At 49.7% G+C, this 24,912-nt stretch overlaps 1 protein-coding gene across 16 annotated transcripts in view; it reads left to right on the top strand.

Annotated features, from left to right (window-relative positions):
- The window catches only part of TNXB (tenascin XB), a 119,123-nt gene that overhangs the window by 19,413 nt on the left and 74,798 nt on the right, over positions 1–24,912 (top strand). For all 16 annotated transcript variants that reach the window (XM_081901274.1, XM_081901272.1, XM_081901273.1 and 13 more), the window contains exons 2-3: positions 17,891–18,341; positions 19,348–20,022. In XM_081901274.1, the coding sequence (XP_081757400.1) occupies positions 17,900–18,341; positions 19,348–20,022 (1,117 nt within the window). In that variant the 5' untranslated portion in view covers positions 17,891–17,899. The remainder of the gene's footprint in view (positions 1–17,890; positions 18,342–19,347; positions 20,023–24,912) is intronic.

Below are 24,912 nucleotides of genomic sequence, written 5' to 3'. Positions count from 1 at the left end.
GAATTTAACACACAGTAAACAGCTCAGAGAGGATGGAGCTGAATGCTGATAGAGGCAGGTCTGGGAGCCCATCCAGCACTTGCTGAAGCAGGCAGGCTGTAATGTACCCCAATGCATTGCAGAATTACACCAATGTGAGGCCCTTTGTTGTCCAGTTGTAGTTATATTTCTTTAACAAGGGAGGGAGGGAGGTTTCAAGCCTAGGGGTTGTTGCCTTTGTCCTAAAAGAAATAAATAAATCCAGTCCTTACCTAAGTCTTTCTCACCCCCGTTCCACACAAGATTAACAGAGCACTTCTGATAGGCACATAGCTCAGTTGCTTAGCACATGGTGCTGATAATGCCAAGGTTGCAGGTTCGATCCCCATATGGGACAGCTGCGTAATTCCCGCATCGCAGGGGGTTGGACTAGATGATCCTCAGGGTCCCTCCCAAGTCTACGAGTCTATGGTTCTATGATTAGGACAGGGAAACCAAGCCTGATGAGGAATGGTTGAAGGAGTTGGGTCTGTTTAGCCTGGAAAAGAGGAGATTGAGAGGAGATTTGATAGCCACCTTCAAATATCTCAAAGGCTGTCACATGGAAGGTGGAGGAAACTTGTTTTCTCCTACTCTGGAGGGTAGGACCTGAACCAACAGATTCAAGTTGCAATAAAGGAGATTCTGGCTAAACATCAGGAATAACTTTTTGATGGTTAGAGAACAGTTTGACAGTGGAACGGTCATCATCATCATCATTTTAAATTTGATTACCGCCTTTCTATCTTACAATACTCAAGGCGGTTTACAAGCTGAAGAAACAAAAAAATGTACATTTTATAACAAATGCAATACAAAAATGTGATAATGAAACATAACTTTAAAATAGGCCGCCTACATCTAAAAAGTAACATTCAACAATCAATTAGAATAGTATAAAATAATAATATCAACATACAAAAGTTAAACAGAAATCCACTCAACAGTTACAATAATATCTAAACTATAAGCAATAAAACGGCAAGCCACAGTACATAAAACAATACAATACACATTGAGAAGCAGAGGGCAGAGCAAGACAGGTAGAAGGAGGCCTTGTCTGATGGTGTCTCTCCCCTCACAGTTCTTCCTCCAGGAACAGCTCCCTTATGAGGACTCCTAGGGCCAGAGGGTGGGGCGAGGCAGGTGGTCTCCCTCGGGAGGTAGTGGACTCTCCTTCCTTGGGGGTTTTTAAGCAGAGGTTGGATGGCCATCTGCCATGGATGCTTCAGTTAGGATTCCTGCATTGCAGGGGGTTAGACTAGATGATCCTCAGGGTCCCTTCCGACTCTGCTGGAAACCGCAGGAGGGGAGAGGGTTCTTGCGCTTGAATCCTGCTTGCAGGTTTTCCACAGGCATCTGGTTGGCCACTGGGAGAAAAGGACTCTGGACCAGGTGGGCCATTGGTCTGATCTCGTGGGATCTTCTTATGTTCTCAAAAAATCATGCAAGGCAAGTATTAAGGCAGGCTTGCTATGTTCGCACAGAAATTTGTTTTTAAAGCAAAATTGTAGCAAGCGAACAGAAATAAATGCAGTGACATAAACGTCTTACAAAAGCAGAGAGTGATCACCGTGGAATTCATCAATTCTTTGTGTCGGTGGATGTTGCTCATTTGTGTTTGCGATTTTGGTGTTTATTGTGCATCTTATTCGCCATATTGATAAAGGTAAAGGGACCCCTGACCATTAGGTCCAGTTGTGGTCGACTCTGGGGTTGTGGCGCTCATCTCGCTTTATTGGCCGAAGGAGCCGACGTACAGCTTCCGGGTCATGTGGCCAGCATGACTAAGCCGCTTCTGGCGAACCAGAGCAGCGCACGGAAATGCCGTTTACCTTCCCGCCAGAGTGGTACCTATTTATCTACTTGCACTTTGATGTGCTTTCAAACTGCTAGGTTGGCAGGAGCAGGGACCGAGCAACGGGAGCTCACCCCATCACGGGGATTCGAACCGCCGACCTTCTGATCAGCAAGTCCTAGGGTCCTCTGTGGTTTAACCCACAGCGCCACCCGTGTCCCGCCATATTGATAGTGATGCTTTAAAAAGCTCTCTGTGAACTGGCAGCCTTTAACTAGCTTTAAGGAACTTTACAGCTGATGGCAGATATTCAGGCCATGTCAATGGGCTGCCGATCAGGATGGCTGTGTGTATTACCTCCAGGATCAGAAACGGTGCTTCCTGGTTTCTTGGAATCGCAAAGGGGCCCTTGTGCTCTTGTGCTCATTTCTTGCTTGTGGGCTCTTTCCCAGAAGAGGCATCTGGTTGGCCACTGTGATAACAGGGTGCTGGACTCCATCAGCCTCTGGCCTGATCCAGCAAGCCAGGCTCTTCTTGAGAGGTTGTGTCACTGCATCTCATGGCAGCAGCTTGCCTGAGTTTTGCAATGCGTCCTGCGAAAAAGTGCTAGTTAATTTCACTTGGCTTGACCTACTGCCAGGTTCCTGGTTTTATAAGAGAGGGGAAGGATAGCTTCTCTCTATCTCTCACCTCCTTTCCTCATACTTCCAGTTACAGATAGGTAGCCGTGTTGGTCTGCCATAGTCAAAACAAAAAAAATTCAGATACTAAAGAAGTGTGCATGCACACGAAAGCTCATACCAAGAACCAACTTAGTTGGTCTTTAAGGTGCTACTGGAAGGATTTTTTTTGTTTTCCTCATACTGTTCACTATATTTTAATGAACAGAATATGTGCATTTGGAATCTTTGACCTCCCTGGAAAAAGTCTCTGTAGCAGGTTCGTGTGGCCTCAGCAATGGGGACCCACCCCGATAGCTCCGCCTACAACGCCTTCGCACAAAAGCTCCGGACCTCGTACAGACATGCTTCTCTCTTCCTGGCAACAAGCCCCCCCCCGCCAGGAAAACACGTGAAAGGGGCCTGTCGGGCAGGGCAAGAGATGGCGGCTGGCCTGGCTGACTCACATTTTCCCGGCTGCTTTTCCACTGCCTGGGCCGGCAGCTGGTCTGTGGGGGGTTGATTAAAGCAAAGCAAAACAACAAATAAGGAATAAGTTGAAGGAAGCCCTGCACACAGCAGGATCTCACAGATGGTCTCTAGAATGGACAGGTGGGCTCTGCAACAAAACGTTGCAGCGTGGGGGCACTCCTGCCATCAAGCCAGCCATGTCTGCTTTCCAGACACTCCATTCACTTCCCCCTACAGTGGTACCTCGGGTTACATACGCTTCAGGCTACATACGCTTCAGGTTACATACGCTTCAGGTTAGACTCCGCTAACCCAGAAATAGTGCTTCAGGTTAAGAACTTTGCTTGAGGATGAGAACAGAAATTGTGCTCCGGCGGCGTGGCAGCAGCAGGAGGCCCCATTAGCTAAAGTGGTGCTTCAGGTTAAGAACCGTTTCAGGTTAAGAACGGACCTCCAGAACGAATTAAGTACTTAACCCAAGGTACCACTGTATTTATGTTTCTGGCACACCAACAGCGAGTTAGCATTCTGTGCCCACTGAGCATTCTCAGTCCTCACTGGGCTGCTCTATTTGTGTGGTGGGGAGATGCCACTGTAGGGGTTTCAACGAAATAATTTTGGAACAGTCTTTGTGATTTCCCCCGCATGTGCTGGAGGGTGCTGTTTTGGCTTCATAAGGAATGGCACTCAGAGCATTAAGCATGTTTAGGAGTATATCAGAGGGGTGAGGATCCCTACACCCAGGGGGCAAACACTGCCTTCCAAGCCTCTCCCTTGGAACTACCCACGGACCACACACACCCTCCCTTTTGTTATGTACTGAAATTCTCACCGAGGGCCAGCAGGGAGATACTGTAGATAGTTTTCACTCAGGTCCACATATGCAAACAGGGGATTGAAAGTGACGTTCAGTGATTGGATAGTTACAGAAAGTGGTTACAGTTGCGTTGTAGTGGAGCTTGGCTGAACCCTTCAGTTCTGTTCTGTTCTGGCCTGTGAATAAACAAGAGCTGTTTGAAGAATTGCTGTGTAGTCTGACATGTTCACCCACAACTTAACACCCTTGGCCACGCCCCTCAATTGCCTTGCTTCCTGGGATAGCTCACTTGGTAGGACTCTTAATCTCAGGGTCGTGGGTTCAAGCCCTACTTGGGGCAAAAGATTCCTGCATTGCAGGGGGTTGGACTAGACAACTCTTATGATTATATGACTTACACCCTCCGGGTAAGTTTTTTGCCTGACTGGAATATGCCCTTGAACTCTGAGCATGCCTCTTCCCTGCCTGGAGGGAGGATAGAGTGTGTCTGTAGAAACTAGCCCGGATGTACAGAGGTCAAATCTGTGTTTGTTCCTCTGCCCACTTTTGCTTCAGGCCCTCTCTTACCCCTGGCATGTGGCCCTCAAGAGTTTCCTCGAAGGGAATGTGGCTGTCGGTCTCAAATCAAATGGCTTGTCAAAGTTTGCCGCTCTGGTTGTGGGCTGAGAAGTTGCGGGGACTGCAGTGGTACCTGAGGTTAAGAACTTAATTCGTTCCAGAGGTCTGTTCTTAACCTGAAACTTTTCTTAACCTGAGGTACCACTTTAGCTAATGGGGCCTCCCGCTGCCACTGTGCCGCCGCCACGCAATTTCTGTTCTCATCCTGAAGTAAAGTTCTTAACCCGAGGTATTATTACTGGGTTAGCAGAGTCTGTAACCTGAAGCGCTTGTAACCTGAAGGGTCTGTAACCCGAGGTACTGTATTTCTTTGGTGATGCAGTTCTGCTTTTGGGGTGGCGTGGGTCAATCTGCTCAGAAGCCACTGCAAATCAGCACAGACAATGCTGAGAGAGATAAAACTGTTCAGCGTAGGGCAGTTTCATGCAGTCTTCTGGGGGGTGCATGCAGAATCAGTTCGTGGTGGACACTGAGTCTGCTTCGGCCTCATTATCCCATTGGATGAACTGAGAGAGGATCCCTCCATCACACACACACCCCTCTGGCTGCCCATGGCAAGGGAAGAGAAACAATTCCAGGACTGGCTGTCTTGCAGAATCTTGTCTGCTCTTATCTGTGATCTGTTATGCCCCCTGTGTCTGGAAGGAAACAAGGCAGGGAGGCGGAGCCAGAAACAGGGCTAGGCGGAGCCAGAGCCAATGACAGGCAGAGTCAATAACAGGCAACTCCCCATTTACGTGCAACACCAGAACCCGTACGTGGCACTTAGAGGGGCAAAAATGGCCCCAAAAGAACATGAAAATGGCACAAAGCAGAACCTAGCAACGCCACAAGGCTTTTTCATGTGCAATCCCAGGAGACTTTTCACTGCAGTCTGCGGAGAGTTGCAGTTTGAGCAAGGCAATTTGGAGGGAGTCTGGTAAACGCTGCTGGGTTTTTTAAAGGGTTTTCATAGGTTCAGAAGGTGTTTGGAGGCTTTCTCAATGGTGTTCCCAATACAGTGGACGCTCGGGTTGCGAACATGATCCGTGCGGGAGGCACATTCGCAACCCACAGCGCTGCGTCTACGCACGTGTGGGTTGCAATTTAGTGCTTCTGTGCATGCGCAAAGTGCGATTTAGCGCTTGTGCGCATGTGCCACCTCCGAAACCCGGAAGTAACTCGTTCTGGTACTTCCGGGTTTTGAAGTGTCCGTAACCCAAAAAAACTCAACCTGAAGTGTCTGTAACCCGAGGTACGACTGTATAGACAATTCCGCTTAAACGTGGGGTGCCTCGGAATGTAGCCCTCACCCACATGTATGAGTTTATTGTGTTTTTACCCCTTTTATCCTTCCAGGAGCTCAAGGGGCCATACATGGCTCCCTTCTTCCTCATTTAATCCCCACAACAACCTGGTGGGGTAGGCTAGGCTGAGAGGCAATGAGTGGCCCAAGGTCCTGTGTCTGAGTGAGGATTTGAACCCTGGTCTCCCAGGCCGTAGTCTGACTGGTTAGAGAGCCAGTGTGGTGTAGTGGTTAAGAGTGGTGGACTCGTAATCTGGTGAACCGGGTTCGATTCCCCGCTCCTCCACATACAGCTGCTGGGTCACCTTGGGCTAGTCACACTTCTCTGGAGTCTCTTAGCCCCACTCACCTCACAGAGTGTTTGTTGTGGGGGAGGAAGGGAAAGGAGAATGTTAGCCGCTTTGAGACTCCTGAGGGTAGTGATAAAGCAGGATATCAAATCCAAACTCTTTTTCTTCTTCTTCTTCTAACCACTGCACCACAACTCATTCTGGTTTTGTCTTCCCTTCCGAGTTCTGCAAGGGCAATACTGAGACTAAGGGAGAGGAGGCTGACAGCCATCCCCCCCCCCCGGCTGGTTGTAAGCAGGCAGGCAGGCAGATGGGGGCTGCCTGGAGGCAGAACGAGGTTGGTGGGGCAGTGCCCCATTTGACCTCATGCACCAGTCTCCCCCGTTCCCTGGGAATGGTTTGAAAGCCCCCTTTGTACTACATCAAGCTGGGTTCTTGCTGTAGGATACGAGCCGGTTTGCAAACATGTGGAAGCCAAGCTGGCCCCTCTGACAGACACTTAACGTCTCTTGGACGGACAGAGGGGTTCTCAGGCCTCGGGCTGAGATTTTTTTGGCGGCGAGGTGGAGGAGGAGGAGGGTGGTGGTCCTAAATTTCAGCTGGGATTAAGGGAGGAGGGGGAATCTGTGGCCGGACCCAGAGCTGTGTTTGCACTGATCTGAAGGATGTCATTAGGGCTGGCTGTTTACAGTCCTCTTTTCATTAAGAGATCTCTGTTTCCCGGGCCAAAGGACTGCTTATAGGAGGATTAAGACGGCGGTTATTTAATTTGGACCTGGGATTTTCTCCCTCTTGCTCAAAGGTCAAGTTTTGTTTGTGCAAATATGAGACAGGGGTGTGTGGGTTTTTTTGGGGGGGTGTATGGTGAGGATAGTGAACTGCAGAGGGATGGATTCCGCACATGCCGTCCAGCCGAAATGGTGCACACAGGTGAGGCCCTCTCTCAGGGTGCTAACTCAGAGGTTGGAGCAACCTACACAGCCACAGCTAGCCAAGGGGGCCTTCAGGCACCAGATTTCATTTTACTTTATTTTATGGTTTGGGAAGCAGCATGAACTTATGGATGTGCTTTGCATGTATTGTCACTCCCAACCGCTACACGGTGTACCTGTGATAAGTCAATATAGGAACATAGGACTCTGCCTTATATTGAACCTAAAGCATTGTCAACACTGACTGGCTGCAACTCTCCAGAGTTTCAGGCAGTCTTACCTGGAATCAGAGAATTATAGTTAGAAGGGACCCCAAGGGTCATCTAGCCCAACCCCTTGCAGTGCAGTAATCTTTTGCCCAACATAGGACTCAAACCCATGTCCCTGATGTTAAGAGTCTCATGTGCTACCAACTGAGCTGTCAGAGAAGATGCCAGATATTAACCTGAGGCCTTCTGCATAATAATAATAATAATAATAATAATAATAATAATAATAATAATAATTCTGCTTTCAAAGCAGATGTTCTAGCACCTCTGAGCTGCGACCCTTCCCTTATATCTGACAGAAAGCTGGAGTGTTGTTAAGATAAAAGCTGGACCCTCAGATTAAAAAAACTTAAGTTCCATTGTTTTTGCTCATCACTATGTTATGCACTTTTGTGTTTTCGTATCATATGAAGGGCGCTATAGTAATTTAATTAATAATAATATAAATAGGCACCATGTTACAGCAACAGCTCAGTTTCCTGAACCGGGTTGGGAATTATTATTCATTATTTCATTATTTGTTAAATTTGTATAGCACCCTATACCTGTAGACCTCAGGACTGTTCACAACATAAGATTGCAATATATAAAAAACACAAAACACACAATAAAAATAAGAACAAAGACAACCCAATACAGTGGTACCTCAGGTTACATACGCTTCAGGTTACATACGCTTCAGGTTACAGACTCCGCAAACCCAGAAATAGTACCTCGGGTTAAGAACTTTGCTTCAGGATGAGAACAGAAATCGTGTGGCGGCAGCAGGAGGCCCCATTAGCTAAAGTGGTACCTCAGGTTAAGAACGGTTTCAGGTTAAGAATGAATTAAGTTCGTAAAAAGAGGTACCACTGTAATGCCCTCCCTTCCCCAACACATTTAAAAGGGTCTCACACTCCTTCTGGGCTTTTTGTTTCCCCCTTTTTAAAGCAGGAGGTGTCAAAACATTACCACACGAATTAGTGTCTCAGAGCGGCCGTGGTTATGGTCTCTGTTTGCGTGCCGCAGCAGGTTACAGGCAATAAACAGGTTAATTAAACCCAGAAGCGCTCCCCAAGAGACCCACGCCACATGGCCACCACATGGGCTCAGCTCCTCCTGGATGGAGAAGCCTCATCCCCACCGCCACCCATTCACAACCCCAGATGTGCATGTTGTAATGCCGTAGTAACTCAGGAACCCAGGAGTTGCAGCAAATGCTTTATGAGGTAAGTTGAAAGAATCTGAGGACGGGGTGTGTGTGTGTGGAGCGGTTGGCAGTTTACTTCAGAAATACTGAACTATATAATTGCGGTTTCCTTCAGGCCACACAGGGTGCCCTTGACGGAGATAAGATTTGAACCAGAGTTTTATTGTTTGCACGCTCGCTCCCTCAGGATGGAGACATGCCTGGCTTTTTAAGTGCGGTCAGAGTGGTTTGGAATACAGACAGGTTGCATTCCGGCGCATTGTGTGTGCAGACCACTTAAAACGTCAAGGTACGTCTCCCCCTGTGGCTAATCCAGCCAACTGCTACCGCACAGCTCAAACGGGGAAAGGTCTGTAATTTACCTTCTCCTCCTCATGCGTTTAACAAAGGGGCCACAGCTCTCTGACGAAGCCTATGTTTTCTTTCCTTCATCCTGCTTTCCCCCTGAGGATTCGAACCCAGGGCTCCTCCCCAGTTCTAGTTGCCCAACTCCTGTAGCTTTTGGGGGAGGAAAAGACACGCTCCATTCAGTCAAGCACAAAGCGTGATCAGAGATCAACAGGTTCCAGCAAGGCATATACAGTGGTACCTCAGGTTACATACGCTTCAGGTTACATACGCTTCAGGTTACAGACTCCGCTAACCCAGAAATAGTGCTTCAGGTTAAGAACTTTGCTTCAGGATGAGAACAGAAATTGTGCTCTGGCGGTGCGGCGGCAGCAGGAGGCCCCATTAGCTAAAGTGGTGCTTCAGGTTAAGAACATTTCAGGTTAAGTACGGACCTCCGGAACGAATTAAGTACTTAACCCAAGGTACCACTGTACACCCAAGGAAGGAGCAGAGTAGGGGCAGAGAGGGTTGTGGCTGGAGAGGTTCCCAAGGGCCACATAGAAAGGTCTGGGGGGCACATCCCCCCCGTGCCTGAGCCTGAAGTCCTTTCACCCTGATCCACCCTCCACTGTCATTGTTGCCAACTGTTGCTGCTCCTACGCCATCATTCCCTGCTTATTTGTGAGGCAGCCATTGAGCAAAGAGACTGTGACGATTCCTCGCTCAATGCACCACTGTAGTCGCTTGCTTGGCCATCCCCTCTGGGCCAGAGGGAGAGGCAGGAGGCACACTGTTCCAGTGGTGAGGAAGAGGAGAAGTTCCCAGCGACTCTTGCCAGTGGGTGCCCTGGGTCCCCGAAGGGTCCTGACAAAGCCAAACCTCGACACCTGCACTCACGACTCTCCCATGCAGGTGGAAGGTCCCTGTGAGGTATAGACTTAACTGTAATACCACTATTCTTATTATAGGTGGCGCTGCACCCAACTAAGGCAAGTGAGTCATACTGCTGTTCTAGACTGCTCTTCCACAGCAAAGTTGTTCCAACCATTTTGGCCTGGCTTCATCTCTGAAATATCTGAAAGTTACAGGGAACCAGGCAGAGGGCCTTCTCGGTAGTGGCGCCCGCCCTGTGGAACGCCTTCCCACCAGATGTCAAAGAGAACAACAACTACCAGACTTTTAGAAGACATCTGAAGGCAGCCTTGTTTAGGGAAGCTTTTAATGTTTGATGTATTACGGTATTTTAATATTTGGTTGGAAGCCGCCCAGAGTCTCTGTGGAAGCCCATCCAGATGGGTGGGGTATAAATAAATTATTATTATTATTATTATTATTATTATTATTATTATTATTATTATTATTATTATTATTTTCTTATTATTCCAACATTATCTTCAACTGAAAGTGACTGAGATAAAGGGTTGTCGGGTGAGAAGCTGAAGAGCAGCCGTGAGCCAGGACAGACAACTTTACGGTAGATCGGTAGCGGGCAACCATTGATTCGGCCCTTGTGGTTTCTCTACGTGGCCCTTGGGCGCACACCACTTCCAGACCACCCCTCCCAGAGCTGCAGTTCCCTGCACCGTTAACAGCCACAATTCCCAGAATTATTTTAAAAGCGCTTTAAATCAGCCTTTTCATTGATAGGCTCCCCCCTCCCAGTTTTTTTTTTAAAAAAATAGATAAGTCAGAGGGTTATAAAATTTTGTGGAGATGCTTTCCGCCCCACTCTGATATTATCAGAACCCGGGGTCATCCAGTAAAACGGATCAGCAGGAGATTCTGGACAGTCAAAAGAAACACTCTGCTTCACAGGCCCTGCACAGATAACTTAGGAATTTATGAACACCCTAATGAGATGATAGCCACAAAGACATAACAAGAGCCCTTCTGGGTGGGTGAAATGGCTCATCTACTTCCCACTGGCCAACTCAGATGCCTTTGGGAAGCTCACAAGCAGGACCAGAGCACGGCAGCACTATCTCTGCGTTTGTGGATCCCAACAACTGCTATTCAGAGGCATATGATGCCTCTGGCAGTGGAGACAGAAAATACCCATAATTCCTAGTAACTGCAATGTAATTAAAACTAGGGTTACCAGACGTCCCCGGTTCCTGGGGACAGTCCCCGGATTTGCAAATCTGTCCCCAGACAAATTCTGTCCCCAGATTTGCAAATCTGTCCCCGGGAAATGTAGCAGCAACAGCCTCAGCAGCCTGGAGCCAGCCTGGTAGCGCACTTGGCTCTGGCTGGCTCCAGGCTGCTGACTGCCGCTGGCACTGCCAAAGTGGAACCAGGGACATCCATCGGTACAGATCTCCTTCCCCCTTCCCCTTTGTTTTGACTGATGGGGGAGGCTTGGGAGTTGCGGGCGGGTGGGCGTTGCCCAGGAGGAGCGCAAGGCGCGTGGTTTCTCTGCCGGGCAAGGTGCAAAGCCCTTCTTTTGCACCCTGTGAAACATAAATGTGCAGTTTTTAAAAAACTGGGCAACGGCGCGCTGCCCACCCATGACTCCCGAGCCTCCTTCGATCTCCTGTCCCCTTACCCCTTTGTTTTGACAAATCAGGGGAGGTTCAGGAGCCCGTGCAGGCAGCCATTGCCCGGTTTTTTAAAAACTCTGTGCATTTATGTTTCACAGGGTGTGAAAGAAGGGCTTTGCACCTTTATACACTATGCATGTTTGCTTGGGCCCAGGGTCTTTTGCCTCACCATCCCCACTACTGACTCCCTGTTGCTACTTAGATTTTTTAAAAAAGTGTTCCCAGATTCATTGAAAAAAATCTGGTAACCATAATTAAAACTCTTTGAACATATTAAGCTACCCATAGCTATGTTCTGGCTGTTTCTCTGCGAGTCCCTGCACCTTGTGTGGTGACCATCCATCCAAGTTCCCGTCACAGAGGCTGTTTTGCTTCATTTTAAAGCAAGAGACGCTTCTAACTCTTTTGAAGTTATACATATCTTCCAGTGATTTGGGATCATTGGTGGAGGGATGAGACCTCTCCACACACACACACACCCTGCTCCAGTGCCTTGAATAGCTGGGCTGACGTATAGATATGTAGCAGGTCACAACTCTCCCAGCCCCCAGCCCTGATTTCCACGCCAAGAAAAACCTCCCTTCCTAAATTTCCGTTTATGAGGCTGCTGCAAAAGACCATTAAAATGCTCTTAGTGCTGGCGATTAGACAAGCAGGGTGCAAACTAAAAATAAAAGGCGTCAACGAGCATAAAAGAGTGTCCCACCCCTGCTAGCGATGGAGAAACCTGACAATTTCGGTTTCTCTCAGCTTCGTATTTTCCCCAATCTTTTCGGTTCAGTTCTCCACATCCATTTGTGTGTGTGTTTTTTTAAAGTCTTAGTAAAAATTCATTTCGTTCCATACGCACATTTTCTATTGCAAAGCAATATCCTTTAATATAATGCATTATTGGATATCGCTTCGTTAGAGAAAGGTAAAGGTAAAGGGACCCCTGACCATTAGGTCCAGTCGTGCCCTACTCTGGGGTTGCGGCGCTCATCTCGCTTTATTGGCCGAGGGAGCCAGCGTACAGCTTCCGGGTCATGTGGCCAGCATGACTAAGCCGCTTCTAGCGAACCAGAGCAGCGCACGGAAACGCCATTTACCTTGCCACCGGAGTGGTACCTATTTATCTACTTCCATTTTGACGTGCTTTCGAACTGCTAGGTTGGCAGGAGCAGGGACCGAGCAATGGGAGCTCACCCTGTCGCGGGGATTTGAACCGCCAACCTTCTGATCGGCAAGCCCTAGGCTTTGTGGTTTAACCCACAGTGCCACCCACGTCCCATTTGGTTAGAGAACGGCGGTGCAAACTAGCGAGAAGTGCTAGTTTCAAGGGATGCCTTCGCTTTGGTGCTCCTGTTCTTTCGGAAAGTGTGAAGTAGGCAGGTTTGCAGATAAGTTGTGCACCGAACGGAAGTTTCTACCCCTTCCTTTCTCAGAGCATGCACAGAGTGCTTCCCCACCCCACCCTGGCTCACTTCTCTGCTTGAGGAACTGTATCCTGTAAAGAGGTCCCTTGGCATCGAGGTCTGTTCTGTCCCAATTCAGAATCCTACTTAATCCCCCTTCAGGCTGGACGTATGGTTAGGCGACAGAATTGGCTTGTGGTGGGAAATACCGGGCCGATGAATCAGCACCGACACTCCTGCCCCCACCCAGCACGTGGCGGCTATGTGCGGGGGGGGGGATGTGTGGGTCTGATTTATCGGAAGGAGCATCAATACCAATCGTTTGAAACCTCTCTCAGTCAAAGAGGCGGCCTGGGGGCTGAGGGGAGAGGGGCAGGCCAGGCCTACCGAATCCTCTCAGATTTGGCGACGGTGGCGTTCTAGAGAGTTTGCAAATGGAGGGAAGGGAAATTTGGAAGGCGAGGCGCCTGGTGCTGCTCTCCTGCTGAGTCCTTCTGTAAGAGGCTATTCATATTGTAGCATGAGAGGAGAACAGGCGTTTTATTTACTCCCAATAAGTAACGGAGCAGCCCCTGGAGGGAACGAAGGGAAGTCCAGGAAAGTTTATTGGAAAATTGCAGCACTTCAGGCCAACAGCTGGAATAATAATAAAGCTGGTGCAGGAGCTCAGATGTTTGTTAACTCCCATGGATTCCAGCAGTGCGCTGACCCGAAGGGAGAGGGGAAATGTTAATTCCCCATTATAGAGTAAGGTCAATTCAGGATAGGGTCTCTCGCCACCATTCCCCCCTCCATTTCCTAGACCAAGTGCATGGCAGGCAGAAACTCTATTGGTTAAGCTTTCTTCATCTTCTTCCCTGACAGGAAACTTCAGCTGCTGGTTTTGTTTTGTTTTGTTTTGTTTTGTTTGCTGCCTTGTAGATGTTAAAAGGGTACTTTTGAGGGGGGAAGCAGGTGGGTCCTAAAAATAGGTATTGCAGGTGTCAAAGGCCAGGCTAAGAAAGAACTTTGGCGCAGGACTTCATTGCCCTTGGTGACTTCAAGATTAAGTGACTGCTTTGCACTCTATGTGGGGCTTCCCTTGAGCTCGATCTGGAAGCTGCAGCTACTGCAGCGTGATTGCTGACCGGAGCAAGACCCTGTCAGCACGTTGCACCTCTGCTTAGACATCTGTGCTGGCTGCCAATTTGATGCTGGGCCAAGTGCAAGGTGTTAGTATTTAAATTCCTTAATAGCTTGGGACCAGTTTATCTGCGAGATGGTCTTACCCCTTATAAGCCCCCTTGACCACTTCTGTCTGTGGTGCCACATAACACTTGTTCCGCATTGGTAAGAAATACATCTTTTCCTCTATAAACCTACACTTTGGAACTCCCTGCTTATTGACACCAGGCAGTTTCCTTTGCTGAACTCTTTTTAGCGCCTGGTTAAACATTTCTGTTCAGGCAAGCCTATCCAGACATGCAGAATGAGACATGTAATCTCTTATAGCTTATTGAAGAGTTTGGATTTGATATCCCGCCTTTCACTCCCCTTCAGGAGTCTCAAAGCGGCTCACATTCTCCTTTCCCTTCCTCCCCCACAACAATGTATTCAAATGTTTGAATACATAGAATTGGTGAAATTGACTTATAAGACCCAGAACAAAAAAGAAGCAAAGTTTGAAAAGGATTGGAGTAAATTTGTTGAATATATACAGAGTAATTGTAAGAATTTAAAAACTGTAGCAGGATTAGTGTAAATCTTGTGATGTGGATAGAGTGCAAATAAGAAACTGTAAGAAAAGATGAAAACCATTGAAGGGATGGAAGGAAGTCCGGGTGCAATAAATAAATAAGAAGACATACACATTTTTGAATGTAAAAGTATTTGTTTTATTTGTTGTTGCTATGAAAAAGCAATAAAAAGTATTTGGGTGGGGGAACAGTGTTGGATCCAGGAGTTTGAGGCCCAGGCGGCTACAAGTAAGGAAATCCCACAACCTCTGGAGGCAGGTCAATCCATGGCTGTGCTGCAGACTGTTGTCACAAGGAAGCTTTAAGGATAAGATTGAGCTCCCTCTGTCTGTCCTGGCCCACTCTTATCTAATCCGTTTCTCCCCTTCTACCCTGCCAGCTTCCTCCACCATATCTGACTCCTGGCCACGTCTCTGCTTGCATTTCACAGCACTCCATGGCTTGTCCTTCCGTTCCCCCCCCTCCGCCCCCTGCCGTGCACTGCTGTTCCTGCTTCCCAACTGCTTGGCTTTGGCAGCGCTATGGGATCCCTGTCATGCCTCTGTTTTGCATTCCTGCTGTCCACATCAATGCAATTGGAGATATCCGCATTGTGCCTAACAATTCCCTAGCTGGTTGTTGTTTTTTAATCCAGTGGTTGTGCTGCTGCAGGAACAGGCGAGAAAACCACCCCTTTCAGTGGGTTTCTCCAACCGAGGTTGCATCAAGGAACGGCTTCTGTGTCTATATGTGTGTGTGCGTGCGTGTAAGAGAGAGAGAGGTTTTAACACGCGTCAACAGACATGAATTTTCCTGAACTTCACAGTTGTTTTTATTTACTAGGAACAGCTTCTGTTGGCTGGCTGGTTGTTCCTGGTTAATCACTTTCCCCTAAAAAAAAAAACACTTTAATTTTGTCTTCTGGATATCCTCCCTCCTTTTAATTAAGTGGGGTTATATTTAGGGGTAAGGGACGCGGGTGGCGCTATGGGTTAAACCACAGAGCCTAGGACTTGCTGATCAGAAGGTCGGAGGTTCAAATTCCCACGATGGAATGAGCTTCCATTGCTTGTTCCCTGCTCCTACCAACCTAGCAGTTTGAGAGCACATCAAAGTGCAAGTAGATAAATAGGTACCACTCCAGCGGGAAGGTAAATGGCGTTTCCGTGTGCTGCTCTAGTTCGCCAGAATCAGCTTAGTCGTGTTGGCCACATGACCCAGAAGCTGTACACTGGCTCCTTCAGCCAGTAAAGCGAGATGAGCGCCGCAACCCCAGAGTTGTCCGCAACTGGACCTAATGGTCAGGGGTCCCTTTACCTTTACCTTTATATTTAGGGGTGGATAAATCGGTCAAATGCCGTTTCCCCCAATCCCTCATTTTTTCCAATCTTTTTTCCACATTTCCCCAGAAATTCATCCATGAAAATTCATCAAACTCACAACTCCAGTTCTGCCCAAGGCTTTGATGTATAAATCAGATTGGCACATAAGGCGAGCGACAGGTTACAAGAATCAGCAGGTGCTCTGTGGGTTCGAACCTGGCTTGGATGTAGCTGCCCTGTGATTGAAATTGAGGGCTTGTCCTCACTTCTGCTTGTCCTGTGCCTTTAGAAAGCATGGGAGGTTTTCACACTTTACCAGACCTGGATCCCAGCAGCTTTCCCCTTTCCCCTCTCCCTTCGCAGGGAAAACCTGCTCTTTAGTGCTAAACGGGAGCAAATGCCTCTGTGGAGAAAACCTGCATCACCATTTATTCTGACGGAGCACTAAAGAGTGATTTTCCCCTAGGGAAAGTACTGAGATAAGCGGAAGTCTGAATAAGTGCTCAGAGAGGAAGAGTTATGGCACAGGAACACAGGAAACTGCCTTAGTATACACTGACTGGCAGTGGGTCTCCAGGGTGTCAGGTGGAAACCCAGCCCTGCCTAGAGAGGGGACCTCCTGCATGCAGATCAGATGCCCTACCACTGAGCTCCATCCTTTCCCCTACTAAGCAGTCATGCGTCATTCATTGCGCTCCCATTTCCCTTTCACACACTGTGGCTACCAAGGAACATTTTATGCCGAATGTTTCAAGGTTGGAGCTTCTATCAACTCTGCTGTTTGCTGACTTAATTTTGTTTTTAATCTTCCTAAGCCACCCTGAGAGCTTTGGCTGAAGACTAGCCAATAAAGAACGAACCTTAAACAAACACATATTTTGAACTGTGGGTAACCTATTGTCAAACAATTATGCTTTCCTAACGTAGCTTTGGCCAAAAGCACCGTCCCCCCTCTTGGCTATTACATGAAAGCTGATGCGGTGTAGCGGGCAGCCAAGAAGTTGAGCAGTGAATCAGGAGGTCCATGGTTCAAATTTCGCCTCAGAAATAAACAGACCCGGTGGTCTTAAGCAAGCCACTCTCTCTCAGCCTATCTAGTCATAGGAGCCAACCTCTAGGGGACGAGGTCCCCTTGGGCCCTTTAATAAAATTAGGGCCCCCCCCATGTTGATGGGCATTGCCATTCAAATGGTATGGGTGTGCTCATGTTAGGGGAGACCTTACCTGGGCCCCCAAATATTTTATTTAAGTTGGCACCCCTAAATCTAGTACAGCGTCCTGTTCTCACCGTAGCCAACCAGACACAAGATGGACATGAGCCAACAGCTCTCTGTCTACCTGCTATTCCCAGAAACAGTGGCGGCAGAAAAAAATTATGGCATCAACCTTTGTAGGGAGAAGTTGACCTTATCAGATGCCTCTCGCCAGAGTAGACATGGGAGTGGCCATTGCATGCAGCTAAATGCAGAACTGTCCAAATCATGCAGAACAGGGATTGAGAATACCTTCATTCCTCCAGAAAGGTATGCTGTTAATTCTCACCAGCTCTCCCCCTCTGGGTGGCTCCCAACAGAATATTAAAAACACAATAAAACATCAAATATTAAAAAATTCCCTGTACAGGGTTGCCTTCAGATGTCTTCTAAAAGTCAGATAGTTGTTTATTTCCTTGACATCTGATGGGAGGGCGTTCCACAGGGCGGGCGCCACTACCGAGAAAGCCCTCTGCCTGCTTCCCGGTAACCTCACTTCTTGCAGTGAGGGAACCACCAGAAGGCCCTTGGAGCTAGACCTCAGTGTCCAGACTGAACAATGGGGGTGGAGACACTCCTTCAGGTATATTGGGCCAAGGCTGTTTAGGAGCAGAGACAGGTGTGCTGGCATAATCTCAGATTGCTTGGTATAGACCTGGGAGGAACAAGACTTATGGAACTGTGGGAAGGAGGAGATCTTCAGCCTCCACAACTGCCTCATAGGGACAAAAACTACTGAGAAGAATTGGTGTGCTCATTAAGCCAGGCAACTGTGAGCAGGCCTTGTTTCTCCTAACATATATACTCTCTGTGATTTATTGCTGGCTAGCGCTCTGACAGAGTGTGAAAGAAATATTAGAAAATTGGACAGAAGTATTTCCATTGTAATCAGGAAAACAGATGCAATATTTCACACAACCGAATGCACCTTCAGGTCCATTTTGTCGGCCCTCATCCATCCATCTGTTTTTGTTGCCATTTCCCTCACAGGTCTAGAGCATGGGGAGACAACCAAGACCCATGCCCTTCCTTCTGTTCCTCTTCTGGCTGGGGACCTCTTGGGAGGCGCATGTGCCCCACCGGGTCATCCCCTCCAACGCTACCGTTTTCTCTCATATCTACACGATAAAGCTGAAGGGAGATGGCACCGAGGATGAGGGAGCCTCCTCTGCACCCCAAGAGGCGCTGGGCCCTCCTGGCTCCTCCAGAGGAGGGGGCCTGTATGAGCACACGCTGGAAGGGCCAGACCAGGAGCATGTGGTCTTCACACACCGCATCAACCTGCCCCAGCAGTCCTGTGGGTGCCCACCTGGCACTGAGGACACCCAGGACCTCCTGAGACGGCTGCAGGCACTAGAGAACGAAGTGCGGTCACTGCGGGACACCTGCCAGGCTGGGGGAGGCTGCTGCCCTGCGACCAGCAGTTCCCAGGCTAGTACAGGTAAGACCTTGGAGAGGGTATGCAGCACCAAAGTGACCCCCTGGGGCACAAGGAAACCTACCTCACAGGGTTCTTGTGAGGATGAAATGCGGGTGGGAGAGAACCCTGTATGCCGCTACAGTTTCTTCCAAGGGAGGAAGACTCAGAGCCTGGGGAGTGGTGGTGGGACACTGATGAGTGGTCAGAGGGAGAAGACTGGGAGGAGGAGGTGTCATGAGCTGAAGATGTAGCAGGGTTTGGTGAGCTGGGAGGCTCTGTGGCAATGTCCAGAATGAGAGGGAGGTCAAGAAGCATAGATGAGTCAGGCTGGTAAAGAGTCACAGGTGTCTCCCACTCCTGCTGTGACCAGTTCTCCTCTCCTCTGGTCTTCCAGAACCAGAAGAGGCATGAAAAGGGCAGAGGAGAAGTTGGCTTCACACAAACGCAGTCTCTGATTGCTTGAGGGGAAACCCTGGAGAGGATGGGACTTGGGCAGCTCTGAGGAGACGGGAACCTTCAGTCTTAGCAACTGCTTCGTAGAGGCAAGGCCTACTGGAGATGTGCTGCTGTGCTCGTTAGGCCTGACCCTCCTGTTTCTATTGTGTTCTTGCTAACAATGAGTTAACTCCAACTTGCACAGTGTGATTTACTGCTGGCTCGCTCCTGACAGGCATGATATATAGGCATTACAGTCGTACCTTGGTTCTCGAATGCCTTGTGACTCAAACATTTTGGCTCCCGAACGCCACAAGCCTGGAGGTGTTCCGGCTTGTGACTGTTCTTTTGAACCTGAACATCCAACGCGGCTTCTGATTGAGTGCAGCAAGCTCCTGCAACCAATCGGAAGCCACACATTGGTTTCGAACATTTTCAGAAGTCAAACAGACTTGTGGAACGGATTCCATTCACGAACCAAGGCTTGACTGTACGTGCAAATAAAGAAACCCACAAGATGGCTAGGTGTGGCCTGGCTTTCAATCCGTGACCCCCTTCTTCTCTTCCCTACTTTCTCTCACCCCTCACCTAGGCCAGACGGACACCCGCACCTTGTGCTCCAACCATGGTTCCTTCGACCTCTCCCGCTGCCTGTGCGAATGCGAGGCAGGCTGGAGTGGCCCCACCTGTGCTGAGCCAACCTGCCCAGGTGGCTGTGGTGGCCCCCAGCGTGGCAAGTGCGTGAACGGGCGCTGCCAGTGCCGCCCCGGCTACTCCGGTGCCCGCTGCGAGGAGCCGCCTTCCTGCCCAGACGACTGCAACGACCAAGGGCGCTGCGTGGACGGGCGCTGCGCCTGCTTCCCTGGCTACTCTGGACCTTCCTGTGCCGACCCGGCCTGCCCGCAGGACTGCCAAGGTCGTGGCCGATGTGTGGATGGGCAGTGCGTGTGCGACCCTGGTTACTCCGGGCCCGACTGCGGGAGCCGAGCCTGCCCCAGCAACTGCAACCGGCGGGGAGAGTGCCACAACGGGCGGTGCGTCTGTGAGCCTGGCTTCACAGGCCCAGCCTGTGGAACCAAGGCCTGCCCCAACGACTGCAACCAGAGAGGCCGCTGCCTGAAAGGAGCCGTGTGCGCCTGCCACAAGGGGTATACCGGGCCGGACTGCGGGCAACTGGCATGTCCGGAGGACTGCAGCGGCCACGGGGAGTGCCAGAACGGAGTATGTCTCTGTCATGATGGTTATTCGGGAGAAGACTGTTCCATAGGTAGGTAGGAAACACCTCAAGACGAAATCGCTGTGGCCCAGTGGCTCAGGGTGTTGGGTTAGCTTCTCTTGCCCTCGGGCTATTTTGCAAGTTCCTCAAGCGCTTCAGGTCAAACCCTGATGCTTGCCAACCATGTAAGGGAGAGGAAGCCTTTGTTTTTCATAAGGGAATAGTTATCTTGTTCATCAATGGTAGGCAGCATACCAAACAAGCTTTTACATCCGGTATGAAAAGATCTCTGATTTAGTGCTCATTTTTATTTTGTTTAGGTGTTCATCCACACTATTTTTTGTGATTGTAATTTTTTAATAATTATACATTTTTTAAAAAAATCCATTATATTTACATTCATTTTTTTAAAAAAGGTCTGCTTTTAATGTTTCATTTTAAATTGTTGTGACCCGCCCTGGGATATTGGGGTGAAGTGCAAGCAATTATTATTATTATTATTATTATTATTATTATTATTATTATTATATTGGTTTTTAAATCTGTATTGAGGTTTTTGTTGTTTTGTTTTTTAAACAATGTTTTTTAATGGTGTGTACATAAATCACCTTGGGGTGAACGTAATTCGTGAATAAAATAATCTTAATTACAGTGGTGCCTCGCAAGACGAAAAGAATCCATTCCACGAGTCTCTTCGCCTTGCGGTTTTTTCGTCTTGCGAAGCAAGCCCATTTGCGGCTTAGCGGCTTAGCGCTATTAGCGGCTTAGCGGATCAGCTGATAAGGGTTTAGCGGCTTAGCGGATCAGCTGATAAGCGGCTTAGCGGCTTGGGGAAAAGGGGGGGAAGGAAAAAACCCCCGCAGGAACTCGCAAGACATTTTCGTCTTGCGAAGCAAGCCCATAGGAAATTCGTTTTGCGAAGCACCTCCAAAATGGAAAACCCTTTCGTCTAGCGGGTTTTGCGTCTTGCGAGGCATTCGTCTTGCGGGGCACCACTGTATCATAGTCAGGCACTCTGGTCACTCGATCACAGTCTTTCCTGCTGTGGTGTGATATATTGTTTTTCCATTTTTATTATTCCCCTCCCCTAAATTTGCATCTATACTGTCAGGGTTTCTGGGAGAGAGGAGGAGATGACAGAGGAGACGGAGAGCGAGTGGGAGGAGGGGCAGAAGGATGAGGAAGAAGATGACGGAATTCTGAGGGAATCCACGAGTCTGAGCAGCGAGTCAGAGGATTCTCAAAAGGGGGTTACCTTAATCAAGCAAAGGGGAGGAGAAGGGAGAAGCGGAGAGGAGCCCAGTGGAAGACAGAGGAAGCAAGAGACGTCTCAGCCGGAACGGAGTAAAGGGGGTGGAGTCGTCAGCCTCTCGGAGGGAGCAGGATTAGGAGAGAACAGAGAGAGGGGGTTGGAGCAGGGTGTTCAGCCGGAAAGGGTGGAGAGCAGAGCAGGGGGTGGTGTAGCGGTCGAAAGAAAGGTCAGCAGCAACGTACGCGCGCCAAGTTCAAGCGTAGAGGCGCGCGGAAGTGGAGAGAGCTCAGGGGAGGAGCCCGGCCCTAAAGCCAGAAAGAGGGGGGAAGAGGCGGCAGAGGATTCAGCCTCAGGCGAGTCACGGAGAGAGGGAACCCAGGGGGGCAGGAAGACCCTGCGGAAAAGAAAGGAGAGGAAGAGGTGGTCTAGAGCCAGGCTATTAAGTTGGTGCGGAAGAGGGGAGGAGTCAGAGGGGACTGCAGCGGTCTAACGTGGCAGACGTACGGCCACAATGCTGAACTGTATGAGAAGCAGAAATCTTCAATAAACTTTTCCTGTAAATAAGCTGCAACGGAGTGAGGTCTCTTGTGAGCTGGGACCAGATCTGGGTGGCCGTGACAGTAAGTCCCCTCTCTCAAAGCAAAAATTTTTTTTTGCGAAGCTCACGAACGGGAGCAGCCATGAGCGCTGAGGAGCAGCTGGTTGCATTGCGGAATCAGGTTACCGCTCTCACATCGGCAGTCATTGCTTCGCAGAAGAAGAATGACGACTTGGAGAAGACGTGCCAGGATTTGCAGGCAAGGTGGGAGCGCGCGGACAAGGCGGGGGCCCCAGGATCCAGAGCGGAGGGCATTGCGCTTGGACGGAGGGGGGGTGCCCTAGTTCCGCATTTTAATGGCAACTTGCAAGACTATCCCAATTTCAGAGCGGACGTTGTATATGCACTGCACTTACTCCGTCACGATTTTAAAGATGAGGAGGAGAGAGTGGGGTTCATTGTTTCGCACCTGCATGGGGAGGCCAGGGCTTGGCTACGCAATTTGTGGCGCGAAGATGGACCGGCCCGTCGCGATTCAACTGCGTTCATCAAAGCGATGGATTCTTGTTTTCAATCCTCTGTGGATGTGGACATTGCGCGCCGTCAAATGCACGGGCTGAGGCAGGGGAAAGCGACTGTGCGCCAATACCACTCTAAATTTTTTGCATTGCTCACCGCCTTAGATTGGCCAAAGGACAGTAAACCGGTCAGAGATCTTTTTTGGGAGGGATTGAGCCCCCCCATCAAGGATGAGATCGCTAGGGGGGACAGACCCCAGACCCTAGAAGACGTGGTGCAACGGGCTTTAGCTCTTGGAATTCGACATGAGGGGCGTCCGTGGCATGAGGAGGATGGGCCCCAAGCGCGTGCGCAAGCAAGGACTCTCCCTTTTGGGCACAGGGACTTCAGCCGTGCGCACCCCTCGCCAATGGGGAAGGACAGAGAGGAGCCAATGGAGATTGGTGGTGCTAGGGCTCAGAAGCCATCCCAGAGCCCTGTCCCTGGTGCAGCCAAAGCGAAGCCTCCTAGAGGAACCAGGAAGTGTTACATCTGTGACAGTGCGCACCATATGGCGAAAGAGTGCCCCCAGAGGCTCCAGAAGCACACTGCAGCGCTGGCAACTGTAACAGCAGAGGTGCAACGAGGGGAGCAGCTTCAGGGAAACGACAGTGCCTGGCTGGAAGCAGAGCTACTGGGGCTCAGCCAGGCGGATCTGTAGACAAGCCCCCAGCATCACTGCAGAGCGTGGACCCTTTGCCTCCCAAACCGGCAGTTCTGCTCACAGCAACACTCCAGTTGCCTGATGGGAGACTCCTTGAGGTTCCAATAACGATCGATTCGGGAAGCAACGCCGACTTCATGGGACTGCAGTTCGTTAAGCAGCACAACATGGCGCTCCTGCCTGCAACGACGCCTCTGAACGTGGTCACGGTGGACGGCAGGAAGTTGCTGGGGGGGCAAGTGGTGCAGCAAACCCCTCCCATGCTGATGCAGATTGGCAACCATCGAGAGCTTATTAGTTTCAATGTCACCCACTTATCGGACACACCCATCGTGTTAGGCATGAGTTGGCTGGAGAGGCACAGTCCCGCGGTTGCGTGGTACCAGAGGCAGATCAACTTTTGTTCATCGTATTGTGCTCAGCATTGCTTTCAGACCGATCAGGGAGGAGAAGCTGAGCAGCCATTGCATCTGAGTATGGTGCAAACAGTGCCTCACAAGTACCAGGACTTCTTGGAGGTTTTCTGTGAGAAGGAAGCTGACAAGTTGCCGCCTCATAGACCTTACGACTGCGCGATTGATTTAGTGCCAGGGGCGCAATTGCCTGCTGCCAAGCTGTACTCCATGTCGGAGGACGAAATGCAAGAGCTTCGGGAGTTCATAGACCATAACCTCAAGCGCGGTTTCATCCAGGAATCTAAAGCAGCGGGAGGCAGCCCTGTTTTCTTTGTGAAGAAGAAGGACACGCCCCAAAAAAGGCTTATAGTGGATTACAGGTTCATCAACAGCTTGACTAAGCCCAAAGCTTTCCCCATGCCCAAGATTGACGACCTTTTAGCGACCGTCAGGAGGGGCAAGATTTTCACCAAGCTGGACCTACGTGGAGCTTACAATCTCATCCGCATCCGGAAAGGAGATGAGTGGAAGACCGCCATGTTCACCCCTCTGGGCACATACGAATACAGAGTCATGCCTTTCGGCCTCCAAAATGGCAGCCACGTTTTTCAAGCATTTATGCACCACGTGCTAGCAGGTCTCCTCTACAAGAAGTGTGTCTGCTTTCTCGACGATATCCTGATTTTCTCGGAATCGCCGGAGGATCACGATAAGGACGTGAGGGAGGTCCTGCAGAGGCTGAAGGAACACAGGCTGTACGCCAAGTTGGAAAAGTGCCAGTTTGATGTCAGAGAGGTTGATTTCCTTGGCTACAAGTTGTCCGACGAGGGACTGGCCATGGACAGGGCTAAGGTTCAAGCGCTGTTGGACTGGAAAAGCCCTCGAAATCGGAAAGAGGTCCAGAGGTTCATCGGCTTTGCCAATTTTTACCGCAAGTTTATTAAAGGTTTTGCGAACGCGACGGCGGCGATCACTGACACCCTCAGTTCCAAGAAGAAGAAGTTCGTCTGGACCGAACAAGCGGAGCGGTCCTTCCGGACGCTTAAGGGTCTTTTCGCCTCCGAAGAGCAGCTGCTCCACGTGAATCCCGGCAGACCCATGCGGGTAGAGACCGATGCGTCGGATAGAGCGGTTGGGGCCGTTCTTTTGCAAGAGGATTCACAAGGCAACTGGCGACCGGGTGCGTTCTACTCCCGGAAGCTCAGCAAGACGGAGCGCAATTATACCATATGGGACAGGGAGTTGTTGGCCATTCATGCAGCTTTCAAAGCGTGGCGACACTTCTTAATAGGAGCCAAGCACACGGTGCAGGTCCGCACGGATCACAAGAACTTAGAGTATTGGCGGACGGCTAAGTTGCAGACCCAGCGACACATGCGCTGGGCGGAGTTCTTTGCGGACTTCGACTTCAAAATAGAATACATCCCAGGAGACTCCAATGTTATTGCAGACGCGCTGTCCCGAAAGCCGCAATACTTGGAGGAAGCAGCTCCAATCGCAGCAAAGCACATTTTCGCACCGCAGGCGTGGACGT

This window comes from Podarcis melisellensis (genome assembly GCF_964234715.1).
Source record: "Podarcis melisellensis genome assembly, chromosome: 2".
Classification (NCBI taxonomy): domain Eukaryota; kingdom Metazoa; phylum Chordata; class Lepidosauria; order Squamata; family Lacertidae; genus Podarcis; species Podarcis melisellensis.
Note: the sequence above shows the minus strand (reverse complement) of the source record. Positions and strands in the feature narration are given on the sequence as shown.